General features: G+C 37.5%; 1 protein-coding gene across 1 annotated transcript in view; it reads right to left on the bottom strand.

The window, feature by feature from the left end:
* MALRD1 (MAM and LDL receptor class A domain containing 1) overlaps positions 1–15,176 on the bottom strand; it is a 236,196-nt gene extending 221,020 nt beyond the window's left edge. The window contains exons 1-5 of the mRNA XM_041408374.1: positions 15,017–15,176; positions 10,427–10,567; positions 6,404–6,498; positions 6,162–6,323; positions 2,130–2,223 (exon numbers count right to left, since the gene is read on the bottom strand). Coding sequence (XP_041264308.1) covers positions 2,130–2,223; positions 6,162–6,323; positions 6,404–6,498; positions 10,427–10,567; positions 15,017–15,176 — 652 coding nt within the window. The remainder of the gene's footprint in view (positions 1–2,129; positions 2,224–6,161; positions 6,324–6,403; positions 6,499–10,426; positions 10,568–15,016) is intronic.
* Positions 15,177–15,841: the final 665 nt, after the last annotated feature.

Raw genomic sequence — 15,841 nt, 5'->3', positions numbered from 1 at the left:
TAGAGAGGGAATTCTGCAGAGCAGCCACTTGGATAAGAATATGAAGCCTTTGAACAGAAGGTATACTAAAGGCATAATTAAAGGCGATTTTGCATTATGTGTGTTTCAGAAAATAACTTCATATTTTCTATTTTACAGCCAAAGTATTTTCTCTGCAGCCCATACTCAAATGTATGATAAAGAGCTGTGGGGGTTTTGAGTGATAACAAACTATTTGGCAGCTGTTGGGGAAACTACAAACTGTAAAGTATCTTAAATTGCTATACTGAAGATAGGGTTTTAGTTGCATTTTTTTCAATGCATTAAGTTTAGTCTTTAGCAGAACTGGACAACAGACTGAATTGGAGCCGTTTGGGAGACAGGGAAGGGACAGAAGGGAAGAAAGAATCTAAAGCATAACGAAATTACTTTTATATTTAAACATCAGAGTTTGCATCAAGAAACTCCCGAAAGCACAAAAATTTAAGATATTTTACTCACAACCCTAAAATCATAGCCATGCTAATGAATACAAATGCCCAGGTCATCTCTTCTGTGCATTTGTACTGGGATTAAAAATCATGAGGAGTACATTAAAAATGCAAGTTTTAACTAGGGATTTCATGAAATTAAAGTGGTTTTCATTAAAAGTGTACTTTTCCAGACATTCCAAAAGGACTAGAGAAAAAATTATTTCAAATTCAACCAACCATTAGTCTGACCTTTTGTTTTAATTACTGGAAAAAGTTCAGTAGTAACATTTCTCTTTCTGGGAGAAAATTAAGCTTTTTTGACCCTGTTTTTTGGCTGCTGTGAGCCATTTAGATGTTACCTAATGAAGTTGACTTCTCATAATGAGGAAACACAGGATAAGAACTGGCTCTTATTAGAATATACCTGAGGCACTTAACAGTGCAGCAGCTCAATCTGTAAGCCACAGCATGGAGTTCAACAGCTGCCATGTAAGGTAATTTTAACACCTGGATTTATAAGATATGGTGAAAACATACATCAGTTTCCTTTTTTTTTTTCTCTTCCATCTCTTTGAGACAGTGTTTTGTCTCATAGCTGAGTTTTTTGGTTTTTGGTTTAGTTTTTTGTTTTTGTTGTTTTTTTTTTTCTTTAGAAGAACTTTGTTGAAAAACTCAATGTATTTTTACAAACAGATCTCCCACAGCAGCTGGTTAAACAAGTACATAGATTTCTAGAATTATAGAAATCAAAATACGTATGCCTCCTGGCATCATTAAATTAGGGTTTGTATCTTGCTTTTGGTGTATCTGCTTGAAATTGCTTAGCACTCTAACAGATTGATACCCATGTGCCTCTCTTTTCAATAGCTTTTTCCTACAGGGAAATCTAGAGAGCATTATTTAGGAGAATGGCACACACAAAACCAACCATGTAACCTAGTTTGGTTTGTGTCAAACACTGCTTTTAATATCTCAAGTTAAGTTTTAAGTCTAAACCCTCTGTGCCCATGCCAAGAATAAAAGAAAGAAAAACAAAGGAGGTGCTTTGAATCAGAACTGCACTCACCTGAGGATGTGACAGAGGTGCCAGAGGGCAATACTCTTGTGTAATACAGAGCAGCAAGCAACTTAATTTATGCTAGGATGGGTAGCACTCCTTTTCCATGAAAATACATTGGGTTGAAAAGGGAAATAGGAAATGTTTTGCCGGAGAATCCTGACACGCAGGGATGGTCTGACTGCAGAGATGACCAGCCTGACATTGGAGCTCTTGGATGTAGCAGAGCAGAACAGCATAACCCCACTGCACAGCTGAGGATCAGGACCTTCTTGCATTTAGAAATACACGAGTGCCTTGGGAATCTTCTTAGTCAGCTCCAAAGCTTTGCCTGAGCTGGCTGAACACATCAATTCTTCGGCCAAAAGCAGGTCTTTTTTACCCATTGAGCCCTACATTTACAATGTATCAGATTTCCTAAAGTATTGTCGTTCTTTGTAATTGTGTTTAGATGTGAAAAGACAGATGATTGTTTAGGGAAATGAAAATTAGCCAAATGAAAACATTTACAGAGTTTAAAAAGCCTTTGAATAACAAAACAATTCCATTGTCATTTCTCTTCTAATCCAAGGAAAAGACAATGTAAAATGACCTGGCTCCTGAAAAACAGGTATTCTTACCATGTGCTACAGAACATCCTTCACTAAAGGAAATATCATCAATGGCAACACTTTCACCTTGTCTCTGGGTCTCCACCATCCCCAAAAAGATAACCTAAAGAGATTAACAGCAAAGCAACAAGAAACAGAGTTTATCAGTGTCACAGACAAACCAAAAAACCACACCATATATGCCAGTCAAGTCCATGGAGTATCTATTGGAAATATGAGAACTCTAATCACACATTTAACACTTGTGGAGGATTATCATCCTGTTTTTTTGACACACCTGTGTCTTTTTCACCTGAGCACAGATAGGTAGTCCAAGATTAAAGTACAATTTAACATGAGGGATCTGAAAATCACAATAAAATGTCTTAAAATCTAAGCAAGGATCATGACAGTTAAGAATAGAACACAAAGGATTTTGTGTTTTATCAAGCCATTATTCCACCAGAGACTAGAAATATGAACATTTTCTGGTTGATTTCAGAATTTCTCAAAAACCTGGGGAAAAGTCAGAGCAAAAAAACCCCATTATTCAGGAGCCTTTCATCACATTTTTAGGCAAAACAAACCTTGAGGAGTACTTGATTGACAATTATTCTGCTCTAGTGTTGTGACAATGGTTTTTTTTTTTTTCCCCACCAAAGTCTTCTACTCACAGGAAGTTACAAATATTTTACTTTCCATCTTAAGGGCAGATTTCAATCCACATTTGTAAATGCACAGACTATTACACATTTTCTGCAGTGGTGTACAAGGGAACTGACTGATCAATTGCAGTCCTTGGGTAAAACACAACAAAAACATACCAATCAAAACAACCCAACAAATCAATCTTATGAATAAAGTTCCTTAAAATATTCCCTAGCCACATCTTGGGATGAAACAGTTCCAGGATTTTCCAGGGTCTTGGAGGCACAATCTGCCTAGAGGTACATTCTAGCTGTTATTAAGGAATTCACAGTGTTAATTGTTAGTTAGCAATAATTTTCAAGCATTACCTTGAGAGTTCAGCAACAATATTGTGCATAGTTTAACAGACTGATGCAGAAAACCCATAAATTAACAAGAACTGAATTTTTTTTGCTGTACAAGATGGCACAACTTATCCAATTATATGACCATTATGTTATAAATTGGAATTTTTTGAGGGGTGTAATCTTTTGTCTTTTGTTTGTTTTATGAACCTGCAGTTGGCTTGTACAGGAATGGCAGCCATCCCACATTAAAAAATATGTTTATGTGAATGAAATACAGCATCTTGGAAATTTGCTCGTTAGATTTGTTTCAGAAAACAGTATTTTGAATTCTTGAATTCTGCTGCAATTATATGTGCAGGTAATGCATACTTTCATGACATCACCACAAGAAGGAGAAATAAGTTCCTAAAACAATATAGAAACGCCAGAATATTATTTAATATCAAGAATTTGACAAATATTTTACTTTTGCACAGTGATGTTTCATTTTGAACTCAAAATTTAGTTATTAATAACTTCATTTTAAATATATATCTACTTATACCATACAGCTGGGGTTTCATAGTCAGATTTTATTATATAGTGAGAAAAAGTGATTTAGAAAATGCTAAAGAGGGACTAGCTCACTTTGCTGGAGCAAAGTCAGAGGCTGCTTCAAGTTCATATTTGACCAGAGCACACAAACTCTGTGTGAACCTGTGTTTCCTCAAAACTCATGAACAGTCTCTCACCTTCCCCACTTCCAGAAGATGATATTACTAGATGCTTCCAGCTGCTCTTGTGTCTATAAAAGATTACCCAGGCTTTATCTGGTGCAGATACCCAGATGACCTTCCCTAAGTTCAGTGCAATAATAACCAAAGTGACTCACACCCGAGTTCACTCCAGACAGGAACCATTCTGTTTTCCTTCTCTCACAAAGTCTAGAGCACTTCAAGCTCACAAGCCAGTAACAAGAAAACGTCTTTGTGGCACAATTTGCTCATAAGTGCAATGACATTTATCTATACAATATCTGTGGGCACCAGATCAAGTGAACATTGCAGCTCCATTGGTGGCATGGAAGGCGCAGTGGTACCTCAGGTGGGGTCAAACACAAGCTGGGCTGACTCCACAATGCAGCCACAGGAGCAGATTGCAGCACAGCAGCAAAGCGCAAGGTAAAACAGGAATCAGGAATAAAGACACAAATGAACCCCAAAACTAGAACCCTTTTCCTTAATGAAGGCTGTGAGACAGATATTTGTTCTCAGTTAATCAGAGGAAAAGTAGCTTGGAGAAAATACTATGATACAGTTCTCCAAAACTCAGCCAAAACAGATATACTGAACTTTCTGCTCGTTCAGAAGTTAAACCACTGTCAGTCTCTGCATTTCAGAACTCCATAAAATGGAGATTTTTAAATGTCAAATTAATTCTGTGTTCTATAAATATAATCCAGAGTCTTAGTAGGAAGAGACATATGTGTTAAACAGTTAACATCAAAATGAGCAAAGAAAACAGTCAGTGGAGATTCAGAGTAGGTTTTAACTAAAATCTCACTTCAAATGTGTTTTTAAAATTGAAAGAAGTACTAAAGCACCCTATTTCAAAGTGATTTGTACATCCAAATAAAAATTATTTTTCTCCCATCATTCTTTTTCTCATAGAAACATTAATAATCAAAACTTTATCTTGAAAAACGCCACATGTATCCCTGTAGGCTTGTCATATAAAACAACAAGTGCAAAAGGGCAAGTGAATTGCATTCACTTGTATGACAGTGATATCTTGCAAGTTGTCACTGGAGCAAAACATACAAATAGAAGAAAATTTGCTCAGCTTCAGACTCTAGGTTTTGTGAGGTTCTGAGCTGTGTTTCTTAAGTCAATTGTAATGATTACTGCAGCCAGTTTGACACCAGCCTCTTTAAAGCTGGACTCTGCCTGTCAGTTCACTTGATAGAGGCCAAAGGATAACCAGGTTTGCAAGCAATAATCTAATTAGGATTGGACCTAGCAATTCAGAGGAAGTAGATGCCATATTATATTAACCATTCTCAGACTCAGTCAGTTTTCCAAGTAATACAAATCATGAAAAATAAAAATCTAGAAGGAGCCCTTCTAATACAACCTCAGATTGCTATACATACAGTCTTATCAAGTAGAGGTAAGTTACTGATCAATAAGTGTTGATACCTGTGTTGAGTTGGGTACAGGTATTTTGCAAAATACATTCTCAGAAGAGTTGAGCAGACCAGTATTACTTCAAAAATCAAGATCCTGTTGGATGCTTTAGCACAATATGGAAGCCAAGTAATTATGTTACTCATTTGGTTTGTGGAAAGGAGGTTGTGCTGCCATGCCTTCAGGTTTGCATGCTGAGCAACTTCACAGTAGCTGCTGTAGCAGGAGAGGCCTCTCATTTTCTTCTCTGCTCCCCTCTTTCTCTCCAGTGTTATGTACAGCAGTGAATGTACACCACCCACAATATTATAGCCCTAACTTACATTTACTGTGCTAATGTTTTTTGTAAATGCACATGCAAAAACATTTAAATAGCCTATGACATTTGCATTGCTTTTCAGTAGCTTTGAGCAAAATTAAACGGTTTGCATGTGTTTTGTGACAAAGGCTCAAAGCTGCAATTAATAGTTCAGTGTTTGTCACCTGCAGTACCCCTATAAAACAGTATCTCATAGTATAAAATGCAGTTTCCTATATAAATGAATCCTTGAGTTTATCAGTCCAGCTGGACCGAGGCTAAGAGAATACTGTATTGAAAGTTAAGATCCTAAGTACCTCACATCTATGCGCTGGTAGATAATTTATGGCTTAATGGGACTGTTTTATTTAAGACATACACACAGTTTACGCAAAGTTGAGTGTCAGTTTTAACACCATTAAGAGTTAAGAACAAGCTGTATTTGTTAATGCAAACTGTGATCATCAAAATGGCTTTTTTCTCGTTTACCTCATGATAGTGCCTTATTTTCAATTACAAAATATTTAATGCTGACCTATTAAAAAGACCCACCATTTACAAACCATTTAAGAAGTGTCCTTTACAGTAACCTCAATTTACTAACCTCAAACTTTTCAGTGCTGTTGATTGTAATGGTATTTACGTTCCACTGATTTCGTAGTTCTCCTGAAACTTGCCAAATATTTGTAACAGTATCTTCAGAGAGCTTTTGAAGCCCCACCATTAATGTTCTGCTCATTTGACTGATCCAATAATGGAATCTAATCTAGGAAAAAAAGAAGGTCTGATTATTCCAGGGAAATACTATGGCAAAGAGTGTAATACAAAGAATGTGCATCAAAATACCTGGCAAGGGTGTTCTTCATCAGTTGGAAGGAAAACACTTGTCCTTAAAGCCGCAGAAGAGGGTTGCATTTCAGAAGGCAATGAGATGAAATAAGCTATTACAAGGAATAAAAATAGAAAACTTAGAAGCCTGGAAAAAAACCAACAGTAATATAAGGAGAGCAATATGCACAGGTATAAATTAATAACTAAAAAGGCAACTGGAATTGTTTCCCCAGAAAAGATTAATAGCACTTGTAGCCATTGTGATCCAAGCTTTTTTGTTCAATATGTCATGGTATTGTTCCATGTTCCAGCTAAAATTTTAAGTAGGATTCCAAAACATTTCATGTGGTGATGTCTTGAATACTCAGCATTTTGTGACAAAGTGAAACTAATGCTGATTCAAAGACTTTAAGCTCCAATGATGGAGTACATATCACATTCCATGCCCAAACTTTCAACTGCTGTAAACAACAATACACATTTGTCATGACAGTTCAGGTCTTTGAGGAGGTGGTGGAACATGGGAGAGAAGACTGTGGTGTTTTTAGAGGTTGAAAACTGGTGGTGTCTGGGTACTGGCTGCTAGGAAAACTGCCTTGAGAGAAAGATGTGCTGCCCCCTGTATATTCCCAATATAAAAAGTTGTCTTAAAAAGCTCCCATTAAAGATACCAGTATTTTTCATTTACAAAACAAGTCCTTATTTCACTTGAAAGTGTAACAGCTCAAGAGGAGTCAGTGAACTACGGCTGTTGCCATGCCCTTTGACCAATCGTGTCTCTTCCTGGCAATATTGTTTCTGATCTTATGACAGATGGAAGGCAGCCACCCCATTTCAGGATATCTGAAATACTGCAAGTCAAAAATTTGGCTCTTCCTGAACACAAAGATTTCAGAGATGTTAGATGCTAAGAATGCAAGATGAAAAATAAAAAATAGAAAAAGAATCGATCCATTTTTAATTCTCTTTCTTCCTTTCTCTTCTCTTTCCTTTCCCAAACTCCAAACAGTGCCAAGTAACTTGTCCTCTGACATTAGCATGCTAATGAAAGGAGGAAGATGAAGGAGAAAAAAGGCCAAGCAGGACTAAAGGAAAAAAAGTCCTAAAAATAAGTATTAATACATTCACCAAATATCAGACGATAGACCAAAACATCTAACTACTTATTTATTAAACTACCCATCTTGACCTCTCATCCCTGTGTGGAGCTGGAACGCCCCTGATGAGGCACCACCAGCCCAGCTCAGGGCTGGAGCCAGCTGAGCAATCCCCCACAGAGGAGCATTTTGCAGCCTGCTACCAGGGCAATGGCCATGCTGCCCCCAGGTTTTAGACCTTTCCTGACTGCTGAGGCAGCACTTTCAAAGCCTGCCAGCTGCAAGGGTATTGCTCCTACCCACAGCAGATGGCTTGATGTCTCTGCAGAGCCCTGCCCCTGACTCCAATCTGTTCCATTGGATGTTAGCTTCCATGAAATTTTGAAATTTTTTTCTTTTGGTTCTCTAAAGATGAATGCGTGTAAGAGTAAAAAATTCATTTTTCACCTGCCACAGGAATTTTAAGTTTTACGCAGATAGGGAAGAAATGCTAATTTTAAGAATTTCTTTGAACAGTCATTTCACATTACACCTCTGCATAGAGAATAGCTTAATCTAGAAAAATCAGGTTATGGATTTTTTTGGGGGGTTCTTTTGAATTGGTTGTCACTGTTTTGTTCAATTACTTTTTCAGTGGGAAAAAAAAATCCATGAGAGACAGACCTAATAAATATTTTGGGTTCTGGTAAATGATTACATAACTCTTCAAAGGAGTTAAATTTACCAAGGGATCTTTGCTTTTCTGCTAATGTGTGTTTTTTATCCTGATGGCAGGAGGTCTTCCTTTTAACACTCTACCATAGAGCATACTCTGCTCAGTTGTCACAATAGAGAATCATTTCTGGCTTTTAAGCAAAAACCAACCTGAAACTGATTACATAGTCTGTTGAGTCACCAGCAGTGGGAAAACTCTACTCACTGCCATAAGAAGATAGATATCTCCTAGGCAATTAGAATCAGCATTTAGAAAATGAAAGTGCAGTTTAGACATTCTCCAGGTAGAAAAATAGAAGCAAATTAATACAATGCATGTAAATCTCCTTAGCTATTCAGTTCACTGATCTGAGTACGCAGTCTCTCAGAAAGCTGAATAGCTACAAGTACTTGAGCTTCCTGCTACCTGAACAAAATAACTTAGATTAACACGACCACTGCACAATTCAGACCTGGAAGATACAACAGTGAAGGGCCAAAACAAGTAAATGTGAAAAATACAGGTGACTGAACAGTTTGCTTCATCTGCAAGAAACACTTCAGTTGATGATTCTCAATCTGTTGCTGGCTTTGGCTGTCTCTACATTTTTCCTTCACCACCAGTTTTTAATGATCATTAGTGCATCTTTCTGACATTTGCAGCATCCTGATGTGGTGCGTACTACCAATCATGCACAAATTCTAGAAACTTCAACTACAACAAGACTGCTGCTTGGCTAACCTATCTTGATTCTAGCCAGGAGTTTGCTATATTTGAATTTCATGGTACATTTGGGGTACCACAAAATTAAAATATAGCAAATTCTTACTCTTTTACTTTTCTTAACGTGGCTTTTAATGAGAAACCTTTATTATTTTAAACCATTTCACAACTTGCATACTTGAAATAAAGCTTGCGTTTATGAAAAAGATTTGGTAGCTGCTCACGTTTTTTGTGCCAACATTGCTTTAAATCAATACTTGATTAAGAGCAACCTTATTTTTGGAAGAATAATACACACAGCAGCTGATGTGCTTCTGAGATACACACAAGCAAAAACTGAAGTTTGTAAAAGCACATCAGATATATAAAATTTCCTAATTGCGGAATATCATAAGAATTGTCCACTGTGAAAGAGGAACTTGCAGGAAAACCTAGAATGGGGGTTTTGGTTGCTGTTTTTTTCAATAAAATAATTTAAATTTGGTTTTCATTTTAATGTGCTGATTTCTAAGCAAGTTTTCCATACATTCACCTCGTAACCACCAATTTATACTCATTGTTGTTGGGAACTTCTACCTGTTTGGTGGCTTATGCAATGTGTAGGAGATGCTACTTTAGAACAGAGCAGATTTCCACACTCCCAGATCATCACAGTTTGGGAATGGGGTGTAAAGCACCTGGGCTAATCACAAAACTTGCATCTCAAATAGGATTCTCTTCTTGTACCTGCTCCAGCATTGCATGCCTGCCGTGCTCACCATGAGGGCTTCCAAAGCACTGCTTGCGGCCAGGAGGGATGAGAGGGTGTGGGTGGAGGTGAAGGGAAAGAGAATAACAGAAAATATGGAGAAAATAACTAAGCAGCTTTTGTGTTACAGGATGTATCACAGAAAGAAAAGCAAGGTTAATTTGGCCATAGGACAAGTATAAAGGGTATATTTTGTCTGAGGAATCACTCCTCAGAGAAAAGGAATTATTTAGTTGAGAGACACTCTTCAAGGTAAAGTAGAATTGTGAGAAGATTTAGAAAGAAGCTGGCTCAAAAACGTACTATCAATGCTTATCCTGTCTCCAAATACAGTATCCTCTTCTCTCAAAATATTTGGAGTAGTAATATTAGCCACAGATGACAGATACACACATTCCAGGCATTTACCAGTCCAAGAAAGCATTAAACATTTCTCAAATTTTCTAAACTTTGCAATCATCAAGACTGAATTTATCACCTAATATCTCCAAAATAAGTAAAGATCACTCTGGTAGGTAAACACATCTTTTGAAACTGATTACTTTCTCCTCTATGATAACAAGAATTGTTTACTGGAATACTATCTTTCTCCTCCCCTTCCCCCCCTGGAATTCTGGGCTATTATAATTAGAATCACCTTAAAACAAAGACACAAGTGCTCAGGAAACATGTGGCAGAATATAATTGAAAAATCAAGAAATTACCAAGATTTTGTAAATTAAATAGAAAACTACATAATTTGTAGGGGTTTCCCCAAAGCACGTGAGGAGTCTTACCACTCTCATTCCCATTGTGGTCAGAGTATGGTGGTCCCATCCCAGATTGACCATTTCTTCTTATCCAGCCAGGCTGTAAATTGAATTCAGGAAGAACTTTGCATAGATTGGTTTCAAAATCACAGTTGTTCCAGGAGGAACCTGGATTGAAGCAAACAAACAAAATATTGAAATCTTAAAAACAGCAGCAAAAGGATATTTTTTTTCACCATGTCTTGCTGTTTAGTTGACATACAGAAACACTCTGAATAGTGTTTCTGGAAAAGAAAGTGAGAAACACCAGAATGTTTAAATCATGAACAAAGAGAAGCAGTGCAGTGGAAGAGACAACTGAGAATGAACATTGGGAAAAAAACCCAAACAATCAACCAAGTCCTTCCTTCATCAATTCTAAGTAGATGCAGCCCATTTATATTTAATTACTATGATATATGCTCTTTTCATCACAACTATGTGTATAGTTACCTTTCTGTAGGAAAATCTCCAAGCTAGTATAGTTTATATGCAAAGACTGTTCTTAAAATATACTGCAGCTCTAAGGTGAAGAATTTGTCAAGTTCTTGCATAGAAAAACAAAAAATTAACAGGATATAATCAGAAAGAAAATTTTCTTGGTTTTATTTTTATTCCACATCATTCAAACAAGAGAATCCTCAGAGTGGCATAGTGTTCCCACTTGCCTTTCCTCTTTCTTATTTCTTCCAGTACATCTTAAAATGTGATGAGCAAGGAGCATTTTCCCCCTTCCAGGTTCCCCTGTAGAGCAGAGGAGGTTGGAAAAGGGAGGCAAGAACACCTTTCTGGCACCAAACCCAGTTTGGTGTATGAGTTCATTCAGGCAGTTTGAGGTAGGTATGGGACCAGACCAATAACTGCGTGCTGGGCTGGAGGGACAGATGTTGGTTTTTCACGGGTGTCCAACAGCCCTTTATGTATCACATCCAAGCTGAATGAAAGTGCTCGGATGTGCTTGACAGGCTGGACAGCCCCATTCCTTGAAGCACTTCTTGTAGTGGTGGAAGGGTTTCATTGAAAAGAATTCTAAGTAGATGCAGATGTAAAGAACAAACTTATTGTAACCCCAGCCCAAGCAGAGCAGCCAGTAAGTAGCACTGCTTCCAGATTTTGTGTCCTGTGTGTTAGCTTTCAGTTCCCCTGCCCTTTGTCTTACACAGCAGGGGAAGGTGGCTAAGACCCTGCCTTCTGATTGGGATTCTGGTTAGACACAGGAGCTACAATGCCTTCACATTCCCTCTCCAATTAGTGCCTGCTCCAGGCCCCTGCTAGTGCTTTTAGTCTAGTCTGTATTGTCATAATTCACTGGTCATTTTAAATAAAGTTGCAACTGCAGCATTGCAGAACACTACGATGTTCAATTACATTACTTTCATATTCATATCAGTTTACTTCAACAATTAATTACAAGGTGAGGGGAAAACAGAAATAATTCACACAAGCATTCCAGACTCAAGTTAATGTGCAGATTTACTGAGTCATCAATCCATTTTTTATTACTGCTTTTATTCCTTAGATCTTTAAGTGGCTAAAAGGCATGTCAGAGGTTCATCAAAAGCACTAACACTACTGAATTGTGACATGACATGAGATGCACCAAAACATACTCAATATTTCTTCAACAATTTTCCCATACCTGAAAACACAATTGCAAATTAATATCCATGAAATAACAAGAATTGTACCACTTTAAATTAAAAATATAAGAATTCATCATTATTTTCCAAGGCAATATTCATTTTCACAGAAAATATAACTTCAAAGCAAACCAATGTAAATTTGCTGGAAGATAGATTTACAAAGGTAAAGTCACTGCATAGAAGGAAGAAATGTGTGGGATTTTTTAGATAAAAAAAAAAATCTAAATAACTCCTAAGAAAAAAATTCCAAGTCTCACAGGAAGAGAGTACACTTAAAACTTCTATTTCAAGTGGGCATGTGTATAAAGTCTGTTTGGGATATTCTGGGACAAAAAAATATATATAAGAGTATTTAGTTATCATTCATTTCCTGGCAAATATTTTGCAGTATGAAGACCAAATGAACAATAAAAACTGGAATTCCAATTTTTATATATTTTTACTGCAGAAGCTTCCTTAAATCTGAGCAAAGCCCAGGGAAAAGAGCAGAAACCCATCACCAACATGAGACCGGGAGCTGAAACCTAAGCAGAAAAATAATTTTGCAATAATCCCAAGTCCCAGGAGAGAATGACAGCAGGACAAATCTTCAATTTGACACCCTGATCTGTATCTTCATGTCTGACAGCTGATTTACCTCCTGAAGTAACCCAGAGCATTATCCAGGCAGTCCCAGCATGCAGCCTGTCCCTCAAAGCCTGGTTCTAGCCCTCTGGCTCATTCAATTGAAATACAAAATAATTTCATATTTAGGGCTTTTACAGAGACCATAGGCTCAATTTTTTATATTAGTCTTAGGAGAAACCTTTAATTCTCTACTTTCATACAAGCATTTGTCTGTAGTTGCATTCCCTCAACAGAGAAGTGTAAAAAGCCTCCATAAAAGATAATGGAAGAATGCACCTCTTGTTCCACATTCTGCAGGAACAATACAAAATGCTGCCTGGAGTAAATGCCCTTCCCAGGGAAACCAAGACCAAGCACAATGAGGATTTCAAGGCTATGCAGTGGAACTCAGCATACCCACCTCTTGTGCCAGTGACAAACATATATCCTAACCTGAGATGTGTTAGACATGTCAGGGAATTCAACAGGCATTTCAGCACTTGCCATTTAATACATTTTTGTACAGCACAGGAAACTTACAAAAACGTACTGATATCCAATACAGTCCTAATAATTGTCTTATTTGCAGGGAAATAAAAACCAGGTATCCTAAAGCTGATTCTAGACTCCTGCTCCAGACAGACCTCTGCAACCTATTCAGATATAACAGGGAGTCCTAGCAGAGGAAGAAAATCTTTGTGTGGTTGGACACAAAATTGTAACTTGAAGAACCTGGATTTAAATTACTGCTCTTTCTCGCAGATTTCAGATTAATTCAGTGATTGCTAACATGCTCTAATTAGCAGGTTTCAGTGTGGACAGATAGATACAGGGACATCTAAAGACCATCTGTTTTATATTTAAAGTGAAATTTGAAAATTCCAGCAAAGATGGTAGCTTTCTTTGTTGCATATTGACTAGGAGAACTTAGATAAGTTTTGTAGTTAGAATTAAAATTTTTTGATAAATCCAAGCTCTTCTTTGAACTCAGAACAAAAATCCTCAAGGAGAAGAACTGCCTTATGCATCTGTCCTGGTTTCAGCTAGGGAAGAGTTAATTTCTTCTCAGTGGCTGTTACAGTGCTGTTTTGGATTCAGGACAGTGGCTTTGATAACAGGCTGATGTTTCAGTTTCTTGCTAAGTCATAGATATCCTATGGCAAGGACTTATTTTTCCCCTTTGCCTCATGCTGTGCCAGTGAGGAATTTGCAGGGCTGGCCCAGCTGATGGGAGCCTGGTGCTGATAACAGCAAGGCTCTAGGTATGGTCTGTATATGGGCCATGCACTTCAGGGTTGGACTCGGTGATCCTTGTGGGTCCCTTCCAACTCAGAATATCCTGCAATCCTGAAAAAAAATAACAGAAAACCACCAAAACTGGGAAAAGGGGGAGCGTATCTGGGAAGGGTCATGCCTGCTATGTAAACTGGGGGCACTTAGCTGGAAGCACAGATGACCTGGGGAGGTTTGGCACCACGCAGAGAGTGGCCAGCAATTGTACTGTACATTAATTGCATTTTTTCCTTTTTGTTATCATTATTATTTACCATCAATACTCTTACCATTGTTTTATTTTACTTTGTTTTCAATTAATCAACTCTTCTTATCTCAACACACAACTTTTACTACACTTCTCCTCCCCATTCAACCACAAGCAATCAACTGTGTGGTGCTTCATCTCCAGCTGGGCTTAAAAACATGACATGAAATTATTTGCAGCAGCATTTTGTAGTACAGTATTCTAGAAATACTAGCATTCTGACGCAATTTTACTTTTAGAATAGCAGTTGAAATTCACTCTCTCCACTTAGATCAATTCCTTACAGGAAATAGCACCAATTGTATTTGGAACCAATGCAGGTGACAAAGATTAAGCTAGGATAATCAGTTGCTAATCAGTTCATGAATTCAAGGAAAGTTCCATCCTTGTCTAGACAAAAAAAAAAAAAAAAAAAATTAGCCTATACCTTGGTCTAGGTATTTTGTATTAAATCTGAATTCTATCAAACAGGTTTCTCACAAATTAAGGAAAAAAGTATTGCTAGCTGAATCTTCATTGAATTTGCATGAGAAAACACTTGTTTTGTGATGTAATATCCATATGAAGATTCATGAGAGTCTTGCACTTCACAAATGATGAAATAGAATAAAAGCATGAAAAATCAAACTGAAGCTGGAATCAGGTTTTCTTTAAAAATTAAGAGGGTAAAAAACCATAAAATAGAATTTCCAAACATTTTTTAGCACAAAAACATGCCCCGTAGTTCCCTCTCTTGTCACATTTGATTACTGAACTGTTTCACACTTCTGCTAAGGCCACCAGACTCACCTTGTTTCTCATCGCTGCTGTCTCCACAGCAGCTGGTGGAGATGCACACTTCTCCAGGTGCAGCAGAAGAGCCATCCCCACGCTGGCATCCACTTGTGGGTGACTGAGCGTCCACCAGAGCGAGGCAATACAGCACACAGACGTATAGGAGCCTGCTCATGGGCTGTGTTACTATCCGAGCCTTCACTTGGAAAATAATTACTGAAACTGCCTAGTACTGCTCATGAAGTGCCTTTGACCAAGCTGTGTTTACACACATCTCTCTGGGAGAGGTTTTTAGAGCCTCAGTTTCTTAATCTGCAGTTTACAGGAAGTATGGCTTCTGCAAAGCAGTGACTTTCAACCTGGTGTGTCTTAGGATAATATTTAACTGAATATAACGTTTTATGACTAAAAAATATTGGCACTTGCTATGAAAGTCAACTGTGTATCATTAACTTACCAATTGGATTTATTGCTCAGTGGTTTGAAAATATATTAGATAAGAAAACAACAGGAAAACAGGGTAGAATTACTAAATGACTAACATCCAAAAAGACCTCTATTTACTCAGAAGGATTTGACAAATGTTTACAAAATCAATGAAAAGTTTGTACATTGAATGCAAAAAAAGTAGAGAAATTCAAATTTCAATTGATTTTGCATCAAAGAGATTGCAAATCGGCGCACTGACTTCTGTGTCTCTCATGTCACCGTCCTTTGAATAAGAATATTTCAGTAATGCCTTTCAAGGTATTTCAGTGTTTCACCAAACCACAGTGGTTCTGGCCACACCTTTAGACCAGTGCCTCAAGGACCTTCAAATGGAGGAGGGGGACTTGGAGA

The sequence above is a fragment of the Onychostruthus taczanowskii genome, unplaced genomic scaffold, assembly GCF_017590055.1.
Source record: "Onychostruthus taczanowskii isolate IOZ18803 unplaced genomic scaffold, ASM1759005v1 scaffold3, whole genome shotgun sequence".
NCBI classification, from domain to species: Eukaryota; Metazoa; Chordata; class Aves; order Passeriformes; family Passeridae; genus Onychostruthus; species Onychostruthus taczanowskii.
The sequence above is the reverse complement of the archived record's forward strand: the minus strand, read 5'-3'. Positions and strand labels throughout refer to the sequence as shown.